Source organism: Cyprinodon tularosa, unplaced genomic scaffold (assembly GCF_016077235.1).
Source record: "Cyprinodon tularosa strain WSP-4 unplaced genomic scaffold, ASM1607723v1 ctg1519, whole genome shotgun sequence".
Classification (NCBI taxonomy): Eukaryota; Metazoa; Chordata; class Actinopteri; order Cyprinodontiformes; family Cyprinodontidae; genus Cyprinodon; species Cyprinodon tularosa.
In genome coordinates this window covers 54,564-72,364 of record NW_024038353.1, presented here as the reverse complement: position 1 = coordinate 72,364, position 17,801 = coordinate 54,564, and the positions used below count along the sequence as shown (strand labels likewise).

Here is a 17,801-nt window from a genome sequence, read left to right as displayed (position 1 = left end):
ATACTTTACTTTTTCATCATCAGCTCCAAAGAAACTATCGGATATCATGTTCTCATTAAGTTTGCGTCGCAGTTCTATATTCTCTTCTGTCAGGCGGTTGACCTCTGCACGCCTGAGCACACACAGGTCACATTCAGGCTGAGTCACAGTTTCAGTGGGGTTCTGCACCTCCTTGTTTGTGATCAGCTGAGGGTTTTCTTCTCCAATCTCCTGCTGAGGGTGTTCTTGGTTTTCTTCTCCATCCTCTCTGATCTCCTGCTGAGGGTTTTTTTCTCCATCCTTTCCAACCTCCAGCTGACCATTTCCTTCTTCAGCATCACATGTCTCCTCGGTCAGTAGCCCGTCAGTGTTTACATCCTGGTGTATGCCTGTCTCTGCTGACTGAAGGGTCTGTTTCCGTGTCTGCTCCCGTGCCCTTCGTCTGGCAGAGCGACCAGGGTCTGTTGGTTTGATAAACGTGTGTCCAAGATGTAAGGATGGGGCCCAGTCTGGGTCACTCTCCATCATCTCATAAGCTGGCTCACCTGAAACCACATGTTAGGTTTGATTTAGAAAGCAAGTTCATACTGGATAAGGCTATGTCTTATATCAAATTAATTAATTAATTTAATATGGGTGTTTAAATCTGTTTTTGAAATAATAAAAAATAATAAGTTAGAATAATGGTGATTATGAATAATAATAAAACACAAATAATGCATTTTCTGACGTTTTTTAAGTAATATTAAAAGTTTATGTTACCTTTATGAAAGTGCCGAGAACAAACACACATGTGGGGGAATGTTTTGTTGAAAATGAGATCCTTTCTCCTCACTGCTGAAAGCCAGGCCATGCGACGTCTCTTTGTTATTTCCTCCAATTGAGGTCCGTGTGATCGTTTCCAGGTTGGAAAACGGAAAAAACGGATTCCTTCGTCCCCCGATCTGCCATGCCGGGACTGGCAGCCTCTCACACAACACGATCGGGCCATTTCAGGTTAATAATTGTGCCGAAAGAACAGCCGCGTGTGGGTTAACTCGACTTTCCGCCTAAAATGGTGGTTTTCCCACGATGCACCGCGCCCGAGGTAAACAATGACGTCACCTGGCGGAGACCGATTGGCAGTTTTGCTCAACCAGTTAATCTTTAGCTTTAGCTTAGCATGTTGATCTCCTCTAAGCAGTTTTCCAATCAGATGAGGCTAAAATCCACAGTGTGCATCATCAGGGAATCGTTTCTATCAGGTGTTTCCTACCTATCCGGTGTAAGATGATCTGGGGGATCCTGGTGAAATCCAGCAGTAGATGTTGATCGTCCATCTTTTCCTCCGAATTGACCAAACTCCCTTTAAACTCCGTGAATGTTTCTTCAGCAGGAGTTAACTGCTCGGTGATAAACTCTCCTTGAAGCTGGACTGAAGACATTCTCACTGCAAACACTCCCAGATTATCAGCCTCTCTACAATGACTCCACACACAAGCTAAGCTAATGCTGCTAGCTGCTAGCCGATCCGTACCAGCAGCTCATTTGCGCATGCGCAGCTAGATCTACATCCGCGTCACCCTCGACTTTATTTCTTTAAAAGACCATCTTAATTACGTTTTACCTTCCCTAACTTACATTGTTTTATATAGTACATAATCTAAAGAAAGAAACTACTTAAATGCAGATAGACCTGATTTAATCATGCTGCAGGACTGCTCTGAGCGCGTCTGATAATGACGTCAGAGAAGCATTTTTTTCTTTTTTTCATAACTTTATTTGGAACAGTAACAATGACAAACTCAAACAACACAGTATAAAAAAAATAACTTATAGTCAATCATACCTCCTAACACTTTTCTTTATATTTTTTTTTCTTTTCTTTCACGTTGCGAGGTAAACAGATGATTAGTTTATGCAATACACTTCAGAAAGAGAGAAAAAAAAATCTAAATCCAAAGATATCTAGAATTACATATGTTGAATATAACAGAATTATAATGAAAGATAAATGAATAAATAAAAAAATACAAAACACACACCAAAAACAAGTAAGCATTATTCTTTAATTTGTATGGAGGGAGGGCTGAAATAAACTAGAGAGGTGAAATGACAAACTTTTTGCTTTTGGTTTCCGAATTTTGTCCAAGGAAAGGGTTAGAAGATGGATCTCCTGTTTAAATACAGACCATATTGGTTTAGCTTTTCCACACCTGCATTTATGTAAATAAAATGTGATGTGATGATAATGCTATTAATGAGATATTCATCTCTTTTGTTTTCAGATAAAAAGCCATATAAGACAGTTTGTGATGAGAAGGGGGCTATGTTTATGAGTTTACTAGTCAGTAGAGTATGCAAAGATTCCCACAATTTTTTGATAGGTTGGCAGAGAAAGAAAAAGGTGTTCTGTTGTTTCGCTTTCATTACATATATAGCAGTTATCTCATTCAATTTAAATCTATTTCTTATCAGATCATTTGAGGGGTAAATATCATGTAGAGTTTTGAAATGCATTTCTTTATATTTTGGTGGGAGCTCCAATTTTAAAAACTGACATTTAATTTATTTGGTCTTTCTTTTCATAGTTATCCATAAATTTCCTTCTAACCAGTCCAGGGTTTGTCTGTTTTACTAAATGTTGTCTTAAAAACTTATTATTGCATTTTTTGTCTAGTAAATCTGAACCATTTATTACAATATTCTGTCATTTAATCACTTGCTTTGTATCATAATTGTTTTTTATGAGCTGAATAAATACATTTGGTATTATTTTCATCATTTTTTCATAATTTTTTTTTTTGTACAGCTTAGATTATATTATTGCATTAAAGCTTCATATGCATATGTATTGCCATTATGATCCAATAAATGACTAGTTGACCAGATTCCCTTCTCCATCCAGTTTTCCATAAAAACAGACTTTTTCTGGTATAAAATGACTCTGTTATTTCACAGAGGAACATTATGGGGACTAAAGTTATGTTTGAATGCCAATTTCCAATTTAACAGCACTTGCTGGTGAAACGCAGAAAGTTTTACAGGTAATTTATGAATCTCAAAATCACATCTCAACAGGAACTCAATACCACTGAATTATAATTCAGTGTATTGTTGACTTTCATTAGCAATGCATCAATCCAGGCCCACCAAAACTCCAACTGTTTTTGGCTCAGTGTTAGAGCTATGGTCAATAGATATTAGAATGAAGTAGATCTATAGAGGAGTCTCAGATGAAGATTTGGGACATATAGAAGTGTGTGTCAGTCTCAGAGTTAGTCAGCTACAAGCTAATCAATGTTGCAAAGTAGTAGCAATTTTTGCTGATCAGTTTGAACCTGCTTTAACTTGGTAAAAAGCCTTTGTCTTATTAATGTATTAAAGAAATCTGACTCTCCTCTAGAAGTGTGAAGTTTCTGCTTTTTAAAGATTTTTTGAAAGTATAATTTTCCTTTGAACTAATTCTAATAGTTTTGTTCTTGATTCTGTAGATGTTCTATTTACCTGCTATGATTGAAAGTAACTATCACCTATTTTATACAACTGATTTTATGGATTATTTTCTGCTGTGGATGTTTTTAATGATTGTAATCACTTCTAAATTGATGAATGAGCAGCAATAAAAACCTCATGGATTGTAAAAATGTGTTTCTTTATCTGGTTTCATATAAATTAGAAACAATCTTTTTCCAAGTTTTCTCTGATATTTTCAGACAAACTAAAGCTGTAAAATAAATACACTTCTCAAAGAAATCAAAGGAACACTTTTAAAACACAACAAATCTCAATGGGGAAAAAACCATGCTGTTTATTTCTACTGATATGGACTGGGTGATGTTAGGAACAAAAGGATGCCACATCATTTGATGGAAATGAAAATGATCAACCTACAGACGGCTGAATGCAAAGACAGTGAGAAAATGATTTTGCAGGCTAGTCCATTTTTCTGAAATTTCAATGCAGCAACTCAAAATGGTATTCAGTAATTTGTATGGCCCTGTATGGCCCCCACGTGCGTGTATGCATGCCTGACAATGTCGGGGCATGCTCCTAATGAGATGAGAAAATGATTTTGCAGGCTAGTCCATTTTTCTGAAATTTCATTGCAGCAACTCAAAATGGTATTCAGTAATTTGTATGGCCCTGTATGGCCCCCACGTGCGTGTATGCATGCCTGACAATGTCGGGGCATGCTCCTAATGAGACGACGGATGGCGTCCTGGGGTATCTCCTCCCAGATCTGGACCAGGGCATCACTGAGCTCCTGGACAGTCTGAGGTGGAACCTGGCGGCGTGGGATGGATGGAAACATAATGTCCCAGAGGTGTTCTATTGGACTTAGGTCAGGCGAGCGTGGGGGCCAATCAATGGTAACAAGTCCTTCATCCTCCAGGAACTGCCTGCATAATTTTGCCACATGAGGCCGGGCATTGTCGTGCACCAGGAGGAACCCAGGATCCACTGCACCAGCATAGGGTCTGACAATGGGTGCAAGGATTTCATCCTGATACCTAATGGCAGTCAGGGTGCCGTTGTCTAGCCTGTATAGGTCTGTGCTTCCCTCCATTGATATGCCTTCTCAGGCCATCACTGACCCACCACCAAACCGGTCATGCTGAACGATGTTACAGGCAGCATAACATTCTCCATGGCTTCTCCAGACCCTTTCACATCTGTCACATGTGGTCAGGGTGAACCTGCCCTCATCTGTGAAAAGCACAGGGCGACAGTGGCGGACCTGCCAATTCCGGTGTTCTGGGGCAAATACCAATCGAGCTCCTCGGTGCTGGGCAGTGAGCACGGGGCCCACTAGAGGACCCTCAGGCCAATCTGGTGAAGTCTGTTTCTGATTGTCTGTTCAAATGCGACGTGTCTTAATGGTGAGGTTGTATTCATTTGACCAATATAGATAGACGGAACAGGGACAGGACAAAGGAGAAGAGGTTAGGTAGGAAAGAAGAAGGTGCGACAGAAGAAAAGAAAAGGTAGGAAAGGAAGAGAGGAAGAAAAGCTGAAAGTGAATAGATGTTAGGGGGAATGAAGGGAAGGGGATAGAAGACAAGACAATAAATATATATCTATTTGTGTGTATTTATATTTGAATAATTTCATTTTTAAAGAAAGAAAAATAAAATTGTATATATATATATATATATATTGTCCCAGACATGTCCACTCTTTACATTCTGACTGGAGGAGGATTATACATTCATGAAAATGTCTGGTTTTCACTCTTTTTATGGGGCCTTAATCGTATACTTAAATCAACTGCCACTTTGCAAAGAAAAAAAGATAATCAGAAGCAGCCATAGCTGTATTATGTTCTGTTCCACAGCAATGAAGTGAAGCTTTGAGTTTTATGAGGTGTGTTGAATGGACAAAAGTTTAGGGGTAAACCCTGCTTATCCAGACACTTCAGAAGAAACATCTCTTCCTAAAACACTCAGCAATATCTCTGCTGGAATAGGTTTTGCTGTCAAACTGGGAAAACAAAGTTCATTGGTCTGTTTTTAACATGTTCTTTTAACCATCTTTGCCGTAACCTGGGTTTGAACCAGTGTTGCTGCGGCCACAAAGCAGAGTACTGACCGCTATACGATCACGGCTGCCTCTTCCATGTCTTCACATCCGCTCTGTGTTTTCTGACCTACCTCACTCAGAGACATTGATATCACTGCAGAATCTTATTATTGGATTAAGATATGCTGAGTTTGGAAGTAGAGAACAAACATAGTTCATACAACAAAAAGAAAATATTTGGGCAGAAACTGAATATATGCTGGATGCTGATGTGGATTTTTTTTTTGCGCCATATTAAATTAAGCGTTAATTTCCACATGTTTAGTTCCTATGAATTCAATAATAATATCAGGCATATTCTGCTCGACCTCAGAGGAAGTCGGAGCTGAGCAAGACGGGAGAAAAAGCGGAGACTGTAGGCTTTGCTTTGAGCAGGAGGTCTGGAGTGGAACGGGGCGGAGTGGCAGATGTTGGGTTTCGGGGTAAGGAAGGAGCTGGGATCAGGATGTTGGATGCTTCCTAGCTCCAATGCAGTTAGCATAGGGATGTCTCAAGCCACTGCTAGGAGCTATACGGTTACCCACAATCCTTTCTGTGAAGGAACGTAAAGGCACAGCCCACCTCACAGAGTTTAACCTTTATTTCCTGACATCTTCTCTGTGTGACTCAAGCTAATGTCCTCACCTTCATACATTTGAGCAAAAATGCTAATATTTTCATATGAACATTTAAAATTTGATAAAAAATAGATATTTAAGGTTTGAAATGCAAAAATAAAAGGCATACATTTTGAAGACAATGGAGTACTATGATCCAAAACTGATATTGACTCAGTTGAGCATATTACCTAGAAGCTATTGGGCAAAAATGCTAATATTTCTATATAAAAATTTATAAATAAAAACTTTGACATGTAAAAATGAAAGCTTTTCGAAGAAGATGGAGTGCTATGATCCAAAACTGATATTGACTCAATTGAACATATTACCTAGAAGCTATTGGGCAAAAATGCTAATATTTCTATATAAAAATTAATAAATAAAAACTTTGACATGTAAAAATGAAAGCTTTTCGAAGAAGATGAAGTGCTATGATCCAAAACTGATATTGACTCAATTGAGCATATTACCTAGAAGCTATTGGGCAAAAATGCTAATATTTCTATATAAAAATTAATAAATAAAAACTTTGACATGTAAAAATGAAAGCTTTTCGAAGAAGATGGAGTGCTATGATCCAAAACTGATATTGACTCAATTGAACATATTACCTAGAAGCTATTGGGCAAAAATGCTAATATTTCTATATAAAAATTAATAAATAAAAACTTTGACATGTAAAAATGAAAGCTTTTCGAAGAAGATGAAGTGCTATGATCCAAAACTGATATTGACTCAATTGAGCATATTACCTAGAAGCTATTGGGCAAAAATGCTAATATTTCTATATAAAAATTAATAAATAAAAACTTTGACATGTAAAAATGAAAGCTTTTCGAAGAAGATGGAGTGCTATGATCCAAAACTGATATTGACTCAATTGAACATATTACCTAGAAGCTATTGGGCAAAAATGCTAATATTTCTATATAAAAATTAATAAATAAAAACTTTGACATGTAAAAATGAAAGCTTTTCGAAGAAGATGAAGTGCTATGATCCAAAACTGATATTGACTCAATTGAGCATATTACCTAGAAGCTATTGGGCAAAAATGCTAATATTTCTATATAAAAATTAATAAATAAAAACTTTGACATGTAAAAATGAAAGCTTTTCGAAGAAGATGGAGTGCTATGATCCAAAACTGATATTGACTCAATTGAACATATTACCTAGAAGCTATTGGGCAAAAATGCTAATATTTCTATATAAAAATTAATAAATAAAAACTTTGACATGTAAAAATGAAAGCTTTTCGAAGAAGATGAAGTGCTATGATCCAAAACTGATATTGACTCAATTGAGCATATTACCTAGAAGCTATTGGGCAAAAATGCTAATATTTCTATATAAAAATTAATAAATAAAAACTTTGACATGTAAAAATGAAAGCTTTTCGAAGAAGATGGAGTGCTATGATCCAAAACTGATATTGACTCAGTTGAGCATATTACCTAGAAGCTATTGGGCAAAAATGCTAATATTTCTATATAAAAATTAATAAATAAAAATGTTGACATGTAAAAATAAAAGCTTTTCGAAGAAGATGGAGTGCTATGATCCAACACTGATTTTGACTCGATTGAATTACCTAGAAGCTAACGAGCAAAGATGCTAATATTTATATATAAATAAATATTTTTAAACATGATAAATTTTAATTAATAAAAAATATGACCAGTTTAAAAATAAAAAACATGTTTCTGTAGAACCAGTGTCTCTTTCATTTATTCACATAACAGACACTGCCAGTTTTTTCTCAGGGCTGTCTTCCATGTCCTTGCTCCCCATTGAAAGACCTGAAGTTTGGAAACACCTGTCGCATTTCTCGCATTGTATCTGTTGAAATAAACACTAAATATATATTTTAATCTTTGTATATATATCAATATTTGACATTGAAATATTTTTATATCTTTGTCATTGCTGTATTATCATCCATCATACTACTCACCCAACGAACAATGGCAGTTCCTGGTCCAGTTGGCTTGAACGTGGCGCACATTGCGCAACGGTTTTGTTAATCAAACACAAAAAACATAAAAAAGGTTATTGAACTAATATCCACCTTTTTTTATTTTTATGATAAAATCAAGAAAATGTTGCATATTTGTCTGAAATTGTCCCCACCAGGTTAGCATAAAGAAGATCACACACACAATGTTACCTTTCATAAACTTTGTTGATGTAGCTTTGTTCTATCACCAAACAGAATACAACCTGTAGTATAGTGACTCATTAAATAGGTCTTGTCCATCACACTTGATGTGTGAGCAAAAAAATTTAGCAGGCCCTCAATAACCTGATAAAAAAAACAAAGGTTCAAATAATAGTAATAAATATATACAAAACAACACCTGTGCATCTATGTCTTGGTGATCCTCTTTGATTGCTTACTCTTCGGTTTATTTTTGTTGTTTTTTCGGTGGATTGAAGTACTTTGTGATTTAAACCGCCCTGCTTGTTCCTTTGTTCAGTTGGGTCTTCATCTGATTTTCCTGAACTTGCATTGAGTTTGTCAAAAATCTGTTTTGGTAGATTTTGTTGTATGATATGCTCAATATATCTTCCCTGCATTGAGTCACACATTTTGGACACAAACTCTGCTGGTCGCTAGTACCTTTTCTTTTGCAGGTTTGAATGCTTGACTAAAAAAAAAAACACAGTTTACAAGGCAGTTGGTATTTCTTGTTTGAAGCCTTTGATCTGCCATTTTCATTTCAGTCTTTGAGTCAGATCACTAAGAAGCAAACCACTCCATAAAGGAAAGATCCCCATGCAAGTTCTTAATAGCACATCAATAACACCAGGACAGTGGTAATGGTTAGATGTGCCAATGGCATCATTAGAAAGGATGTCACATTCTGCTTGGTCCCTTTGCAGTTGAAAAGCTTGTGTGAAAGGTGCCTCTCCAATAACAGAGGTTGGGGTTTTGTCCATAATCATATGCTCTCCTTCCATCTTAATGTCATTGTCCTACCACCTTACGGTCCTTGTTTTCAAAAATACACAGCACAAAATTAATTTTGTTCCAAAACCCTATATATATATATATATATATATATATATATATATATATATATATATATATATATATATACACAGGCTCAGTTTTCATTAGTCCACTTGAAAACACCGCTAACCCCATCCACTCGCCTTACTAAACCCATTGCCACTGCTTCAGGTCGGCTCAGTAGGCAGTTTCCTTTTCCTTTTTATCACATACACGGATGTATACAGTCTCTCTTTGTAAGTGATGGAGGCCTGAAACATCCCTGTTCAACTGATGTCATTTCCTGGGCTGAAGACGCATGTGTCGGGGGGATCCAGTGGTACTTTGGATTTAATCTTCTTAAATATCATTCATGACTGTAGCATCAGCCCCTGTGTCGTTTTTAAAGGCTATTGGTTTGTCGCATATTACCAAGCTTACAGTCTAGTTATCCTGGCTATTTTCTCCTCCTACTTCTCCCAGAAAGCACATCTGTTTAAATTCTTCAGTGATTTCACTCACCCTTTTTAGAGTGGCATTCACGCTCCCAGTGTCCCCTCTTGTGACATTTATTGCACCTACCTTGTTGAGCTGGGCACCTTCTTTCTTCAGTTTGTTGTGGTTTCCCACATCTCCCACATTTTCCACAGTCCCCCATCTTGTGGGTTGTCGGGCCGGTGTCTCCGCAAGGGAGAGGTTTTCCCGGAGGGAAGAAAAGAATTAACCAGAGGAAGGAGCAGTTTAACCGGAGGAAATGTCTGTCAAATGACTAACGTTTTACAGCAGAGACTGACGGCTGTTCTCTACATTTAGTGTCCCCTCTCTTGACATTTATTGCACCTGGCAGTTAAACAAAGGTTTCATTAAAAAAATGTATTCTTAATTTTAACAATTTTATGTAAATATGCTCGTGTTTTATGGCAGAGGAGGTCAAACATACAATCTACTGGATTATTTGTGTTTGAGTGGCATTCACGCTCCCAGAGTCCCCTCTTGACATTTATTGCGCCTACCTTGTTGAGCTGGGCACCTTCTTTCTTCAGTTTGTTGTGGTTTCCATCATCTCCCACATTTTCCACAGTCCCCCATCTTGTGGGTTGTCGGGCCGGTGTCTCCGCAAGGGAGAGGTTTTTCCAGAGGGAAGAAAAGAATTAACCAGAGGAAGGAGCAGTTTAACCGGAGGAAATGTCTGTCAAATGACCAACGTTTTACAGCAGAGACTGACAGCTGTTCTCTACATTTAGTGTCCCCTCTCTTGACATTTATTGCACCTGGCAGTTAAACAAAGGTTTCATTAAAAAAATGTATTCTTAATTTTAACAATTTTATGTAAATATGCTGGTGTTTTATGGCAGAGGAGGTCAAACATACAATCTACTGGATTATTTGTGTTTAGATAAAGAGCCTTTATCTCCAAATTGTCTTGTGCCTAAAAACCCATCAGGAGGCTCAGTGAATCTCCCTAATAAAGTTCAAAAACATGAAGTAACATGATCCATAAACTGCTGCCGTCCCTCTGTAGTCTAGTTCAAAACAGCTCCTGCAAACATCAGTTGGCTTAAAAATGGGAACTACAGAACTAATTCTTTTAGAATAGGTATATATATTAGGGTGAGCATATTTAGATTTCCATAAAGAGGACACTTTGCCCAGCCTCCAGACGGATTCAGACAGGCTTCTCAAAGGTTCATCAACAGCTTTATTATACCTAAATGATACAAAAATAACCTTTGTAGTAAAACTAAATCTGTAACAACCAGTAACAAAATTATAGCTCTCTATTAAAATACATAAATTAAAACCATGTTCTAAACATGACCTCTTCTGTACTAGAAAGTACAGCTTCAACAAATGTTCCCAGGTCTAACAAAGTACTCAGTCAACTTTGCAGAATAACTCTCAACTCTCTCAGAGCTTTTTCAGGTTTTTCAGGGTCCATGTGAGCTTTGAGATCTCCAGCACCTTTATTAGACACTGAAACTAATGAGCCAGCTTTGCACACAGAGGAGCAACAGGAAAGACTGGAGAAGACAGAAGGTGAATGCCATTAAACTATTTATTTTACAGCTTTAGTTTGGCTGAAAATATCAGAGAAAACATGGAAAATGCATTAATACATTATTAAGACAAAGGCTTTTTACCGAGTTAAAGCAGGTTCAAACTGATCAGTAAAATAACAGCAACATCATCAATCTAGTTTATCTTTTTAAACAAACATGTTTCATCATTTTAGGACTTCAATTTACCTGAACTACAGACTCCAGCCTCTAAACTGAGTTCTTTGATGTCCCGTAGTTTAACCCCATAATCCCAGCACCCCCTTTCAAGGTGGCTGGAGCTACTTTGCAACATTAATTAGCTTGTAGCTGACTAACTCTGAGACTGACACACACTTCTATATGTCCCAAATCTTCATCTGAGACTCCTATATAGATGATCTACTTCATTCTAATATCTATTGACCATAGCTCTAACACTGGGACACTGTGGTGGGCCTGGTTTCAACAACACACATAGCAGGGCTGATTGATGCATTGCTAATGAAAGCCAACAAGACACTGAATTAGCTAAACTCTGATCATTTGCAGCTGACCTTTAAAAAATCCTCCAAAAACATAAAAAAAAAACAAAGCAAAGCACATTAAATCTGTCCTAGCTTTACGTTTATTTTCATCTGAATAAAAGTCTGTTTCTGGAATATATCCAACCAATAACTTATTTAACTAAAAGTTTCTTAGTCCCAAAAATTAAACTTGGATTTTTTTCCTGAATAAATTCATTCAGAAAACGTTGTGCCACACCATGCCAAAATGGCTCAGTAGGGGTCCGATTTTTTCAATTTAAACATCTATAACTTCTCAATTGCTTGTGGTATGGACACAAACTTGCTTTATCTGTAACCAAGCCGTGTTGTGGCACTTTATTATGTTTATTCCCTTCATTCAAAAATAAGTAAGAAACTGTGAATTTAAACATTTTTTTTATTAAGGTGACTTTTTTTGGACATTTAAATTTCATTTACTCAGGCCCAAAATGATTACCTTTCAGATGTTCACATCCACACATTCACCCAGGACCTGAATATTTACCAGGTTTACAATATAACACCTTATCTGCTCTAGTTTCTATATAAACAAGGCTGTTAGTTAATAGATTTATCAAAAAAGACCATTAACCTGTGAGATTCTCATGTAATCAGGTGAAGGAGTTTGCAGATGTGGATTTTATCAACAGTCAAACATGGAAAATGCCTCTAGTATTCATTCCTGTGGCATCGCACTGCTTGGACACATTTAAAGCAAGTTTTTTTCCCCAAAAAAATATAAATCATTACAGATCATGCATGAATAAAAGTAATCTGAATACTCAAATTACCTTCTCATCTAAAACCTGTACCACAATTCATTCAGGAGAACAGCTTCTCACCTTGTGTTTCTCAATATCAGACTTAGAGGTGAAGCTTTTTTTTCAAGAGACACATTCAAAAGGCTTCCCACCAGTGTGATTTCTGATGTGAGAAGTCAATTTACGCTTTTGAGTAAACTTCTTGTTACAAATGGTACAGGAGAAAGGTTTCTCGCGTGTGTGAATTCTCATGTGAGAAGTCAAAGTACTCTTTACAGAGAAATTCTTTTTACAAATGGTACAGGAGAAAGGTTTCTCCCCTGTGTGAATTCTCATGTGAGAATTCAAACTACTCTTTTCAGTAAAATTTTTTTTACAAATTGTACAGGAGAAAGGTTTCTCACCTGTATGAATTCTGATGTGTGTATTGAGATTAGTTTTCTTTTTGAACATTTTTCCACAGGATTGACATTCAAAAGGCCTCTCACCTGTGTGAATTCTCATGTGACAATTCAATTTACTCTTTTGAGCAAACTTCTTGCTACAAATGGTACAGGAGAAAGGTTTCTCTCCTGTATGAGTTCTCATATGAGAAGTCAATTTACCCTTTTGATTAAACTCCTTGTTACAAATGGTACAGGAGAAAGGTTTCTCACCTGTGTGTATTCTCATGTGATAAGTCAAATGACTGCTTTTAGTAAACTTTTTGTTACAAAAGGTACAGGAGAAAGGTTTCTCTCCTGTGTGAATTCTCATGTGAGAAGTCAAACTACCCTTTTCAGCAAAAGTTTTTTTACAAATTGTACAGGAAAAGGGTTTCTCACCTGTATGAATTCTGATGTGTGTATTAAGATAACATTTATTTTTGAACATTTTTCCACAGGACAGACATTCAAAAGGCTTCTCACCTGTTTGAATTCTCATTTGATCCATTAAATGTTCTCTTTTTATAAAGTTTTCTCCCCATGTTAAGCATGGAAAAGGTTTCTCTCCTGTATCTTCAGCCTTATGCTCACTTAAGGGGAGCTCCATGGTTTCCTCTTTTGTCCAGGGATGTTCTGGTTCTTTCTGCTCTTCTTTTATCTGCAGAGGTTCTGGTTCCTCTTGGTCCAAACTGGAATTCCTCTCCTGTCCACAGAGCTGCTGGTCAGAGAAATCCTCCTCTTTTCCAACATAATCCTGCAGGTGGTCTGAAAGACAAACACAGCAGAAAGACTTTCTATTGTAGATTAAAGAAAAGACACTTCAGTTTAATAATCCTTGCATTGATCTAACTACATATAAACAGACTGGAACTTCATCTCCCAGCATGCACCACAGCTCTGACATCACAATATAAGGTTATAAGAGACTGGTTGATTATCCATAATCTGTTAAGGTTTGGACCTCCACTTTTATCATCAAAGCTTTAAAATCTGATTACCTGCAGAATCCTAACCAATAAAGAAATGTTCAAAATATTTTTTAGATTTTTGTTATTTTTTTTGCTGATCTGTCCAGGATTATTATAATTTTTAAAAACTTTTTTGATCTCACACTGCACAAATGTATCTCTACATTTAACCCATCCCCTTGGGGAGCGGTCAGCTGTGCAATTGGGGGTTAAGGGTCTTACTCAGAGAGCCAGAGTGGAGGCTGTGGGGATTGAACCTCCACTGTGACCCTATGGATGAGCCCAAACAAGGGTATGAACACACATTTATCACAGAAGCCAAAATAAAAGGGAGGAGCCCTTCAGAAAGCCAGAGCTCCATCCCATTCTGGTCTGATCCAGCTCTTTATCTAGCATTCTGCCTTCACTGGCCTCAGTGCAGAGCTAGACTGCAAACCTTCTCAGAACTAGATTGTAAACAGACATAATGCAGCTCTTCTAAAGACACAATTTGGGTAATGCAAAATATCTTCAGAAAAACAGGGTTAAGTTAACATAGATGACAATTTTTTAATCACATTCTGCAGCAGAAATGTCGACTTCAGTCACAAAACACAAGTTCAGTCGTTTCCCTCCCCTGTTTATTTCTACTTGACTCTGAGGCCTACAGTAAAAACTAATCCACACTACATTCCTGTGACAAACCTTTGGTTATTCTCATGAAAAAGATTCATGCAGCTAAAACTCCTCCTATTAGATGACTCAGTCCATGGTGAAGCAACTGTGCATCACTGTGATACGCCTTAAGTCTAAAGCATTAAAATATAACACAGGATGACAAAAGAATAACGATGAATCCACTTTTTTCCCTTTGAACTATTTGAAATGCAGTGATGCATTTGATGAAATCATGTCAACCAGAGGCTGAAGCAACACAAATATGTCTGCGCCTGTTTTAGCTGGAATAGCCTCTCATTATTCCCTTCTTAGAAAAACAAACAATTTGCTAATAATTTGATTATCAGTTTACACCGTAAAACAAATCAATTTCCAAATAATTGATGGAACACGAGTTCCTTTTCTCTGTACCAACTGTTCAGATTGAGCAGCGGCCATGGTGTGAGTAAACAGTGCAGCATGCTATCAGGCGGAAGGAGGAAAAATGTAGAGAAGCAAGTAAAAAACGCAGAAGAAGAGACTTCCTCGATCTTACACTTTAGCTACATTTCAAATCCTGGACTTTATAAAAACATTAAATAATTGAATTTGATTTACCCCCCAGCTGTACTTGGAATAATATAAACCAGGTTTGAGGCGTCTGATTGCTATAATTTTAAAAAAAGAGCAGATTAACAACACTTAAGATTGTAAGAAAAGAGGTGAAATAACCCTTTAACTTTTTGCTGAACCAGTATTACGAGAAGAAGAGCATAACTGCTGAGCATTGCCTCACCGGTTGCGCTCTAAGCTCTTACACACTGATGATCAAGTGTCATGAATCGATCACTGTTTTAGTAAAGGAGGCCGTGGAGAGATTCTTTGTTTAATCAAAATGAAATATAGAGAAAATAATGCTGACAAAGGATAATGCAGGAATGCTTTTAAGATGTTTGTAGGTGGCTTTGAATTCTGATGTGCCTTTGAAGTCTACATTTCTTTATGAACATTTTTCCACAGGACAGACATTCATAAATGTTCTTACCTGTGTGAATTCTCATGTGATCTATTAAATGTTCTTTTTTAAGAAAGTTTTCTCCACATGTCAAACATGGGAAAAATTTATCTCCTGTATCTTCAGTCTCTTGCTTCAGAACAAGCTGCTCTTCCTGCTCACTTATGCTGAGCTCCATGGTTTCCTCTTTAGTCCAGGGATCTTCTGGCTTTAGCTGCTCTTCTTTTATCTGCAGAGCTTCTGGTTCCTCTTGATCCAAACTGGAATTCCTCTCCTGTTCATAGAGCTGCTGGTCAGAGAAATCCTCCTCTTTCCCAACATAATCCTGCAGGCGGTCTGGAAAGACAAACAGCAGAAAGACTTTCTATTGGTGGTTAAATAAAAAACACCTCACATAAAAGCACTAAATTCTGTCCTTGAGTTGAGCAGTGAATGGATCCTGTCAAGCAACCTGAAGACATGAAGTTCCTTCTGTTCTAATTTTGTTTTCCCCACAATGAATTATTAAAGTCAGTAAAGCATTTACATCCAACACCACAGTGACTGTCTGGCAAATGAGGAAGTAATGAGACACCCTACCCTCAGCAGCGCTTCCTGAACACCTCTGCCTGGAAGAGACAGACCCCAGCTCAATGTGTCAGAGGCTGAGCAGATTTTAAATTATTTTCTAATTAAATTTCTCTGTTCTATCGTATTAAAAATAAGCATTGAGGTAAGAAAAAGGAAGAACGGGCCTAAATAATAAAGCTTTCCTAATTTTTTGCTAAATATTAAGCAATCGGCAGGGCAACGGGACTGTTTTTTTCCCTGTAAAAACTGTTTGAAACAGAAAATGGAGTTAGTACAGTTATAAAAACAGTGAATTCAGTTTTTAGACTTAGACGTTTGTTGTTTTCTATACACAGGATGTATACAAAATAAAATTTTGTTAAATACAGCTTTCCAGTTAGTAAAGTTCCATTCCACAAAGTGCAGCAGTGATCAAATGTAAACAGCAAGGGAGAAAAAACATGATGCAAAAAGACACATTGATATGGAAGATGAAAGCATTAAGCTATATGGTGCAAATATGCAGTATTTTCGTTTTTTGTTTTTTTTTTCAGTGAAAAAGCTGTTGAAGAATCTGATGGACCTGCATCAAATGTTTCGAAGCCTCTTCCAAGAGGCAGCAGGGAGAACAGTCCATGGTGGGGGTGTGAGGAGTCATTGATGATGTCACGGGCACTGACGTCCTTAACTGTTGGTTTAGCCCTGATTAGCTGGGGCCTGTAGTTCATAAGTCTAGACTGTACTGGAGGCAGGAAGGACTGCAAGGCCTGGATGATGAGGTGATCACCTCCAGTCCCTTACATGGAAATGCAGCATCCCATTCTGGACATGTTAAAAGAGGCAAGCTTTTGCTGATGTGGGAACTCTTGTCTGGGTTCCCCATTACAGAGGAGCAAAGTAACTCAGCCGTATCACTCCAGAGGAGGATGCTCGCTTTCACTGCAGGAGAAAAAGACATTTGACCAAACCAAATGAAGATGCTCCGAAGAAACGAAGAAAAAGAAATTTGACCAGATCCATTGAAGAAACCCCAACAGACATAAAGGAGGGGTCAGATGATTAAACCATACTAATATAGATTTTTTTATTTGATATTTTGCTTAAGACTTGCTATCTTGCTCTGTCAGAGTTTGCTAATAAAAGATCAATAAACATTAACATATGTGGGGAAAGAACATTTTTTGAGTCATCACAACAATGCTTGTGGGCTCTATACAATAAAATAGGTTATCAGGGTTTGTCTGAAGCTAAAACCCATTTATCACCCATGGGGCTAATATGGCCACAAAAACAATGATGACCAGTATTTCAAGATCCATTAGGGTAAGGGTAGGATCCGTCACGAATTGTCACAACTGATATTCTCATGGCCTCAGATAATGAACTTATCTGTGCTCGTCCTGTTGGATCTTAGTGCTGCATTTGATACAGTTGATCAATATTTTCTTTTAGAAAGACTTGAATAGTTTGTAGGAATTACAAAAACAGCAGTAGACCTGTTTTAATCTTATTTATCTGACCGATTTCAGTTTGCTTGTGTTAATGATAAATGTTCCTCATGCTCAAAGGTTACGTGTGGAGTACCACAGGGATCAGTGCTAGGACCAATTCTCTCTACTTTATATATGCCCCCAATGGCTAGAATTATTAGACAGCATGGGATTAATTTCCACTGTTATGCTGATGATACCCAGCTATATCAGTCTATAAATCCAGATGAAGCTAACC

The 17,801-nt window shown here is 37.3% G+C and overlaps 1 protein-coding gene and 1 long non-coding RNA gene across 2 annotated transcripts; both read right to left on the bottom strand.

The window, feature by feature from the left end:
• Positions 1–492: 492 nt before the first annotated feature.
• Positions 493–1,026, bottom strand: LOC119779823. Its single transcript, XR_005280294.1, has 2 exons — positions 742–1,026; positions 493–524 (listed from the first exon to the last, which is right to left on the bottom strand). It is a non-coding gene; the product is annotated as an uncharacterized LOC119779823 (long non-coding RNA).
• Positions 1,027–11,965: 10,939 nt separating this feature from the next.
• LOC119779822 (gastrula zinc finger protein XlCGF57.1-like) lies at positions 11,966–15,883 on the bottom strand. The gene is made up of 2 exons (XM_038279629.1): positions 15,555–15,883; positions 11,966–13,670 (listed from the first exon to the last, which is right to left on the bottom strand). Exons 1-2 carry the CDS (start codon positions 15,700–15,702, stop codon positions 12,604–12,606), a joined length of 1,215 nt encoding a protein of 404 aa, XP_038135557.1. The 5' UTR covers positions 15,703–15,883; the 3' UTR covers positions 11,966–12,603.
• Positions 15,884–17,801: the final 1,918 nt, after the last annotated feature.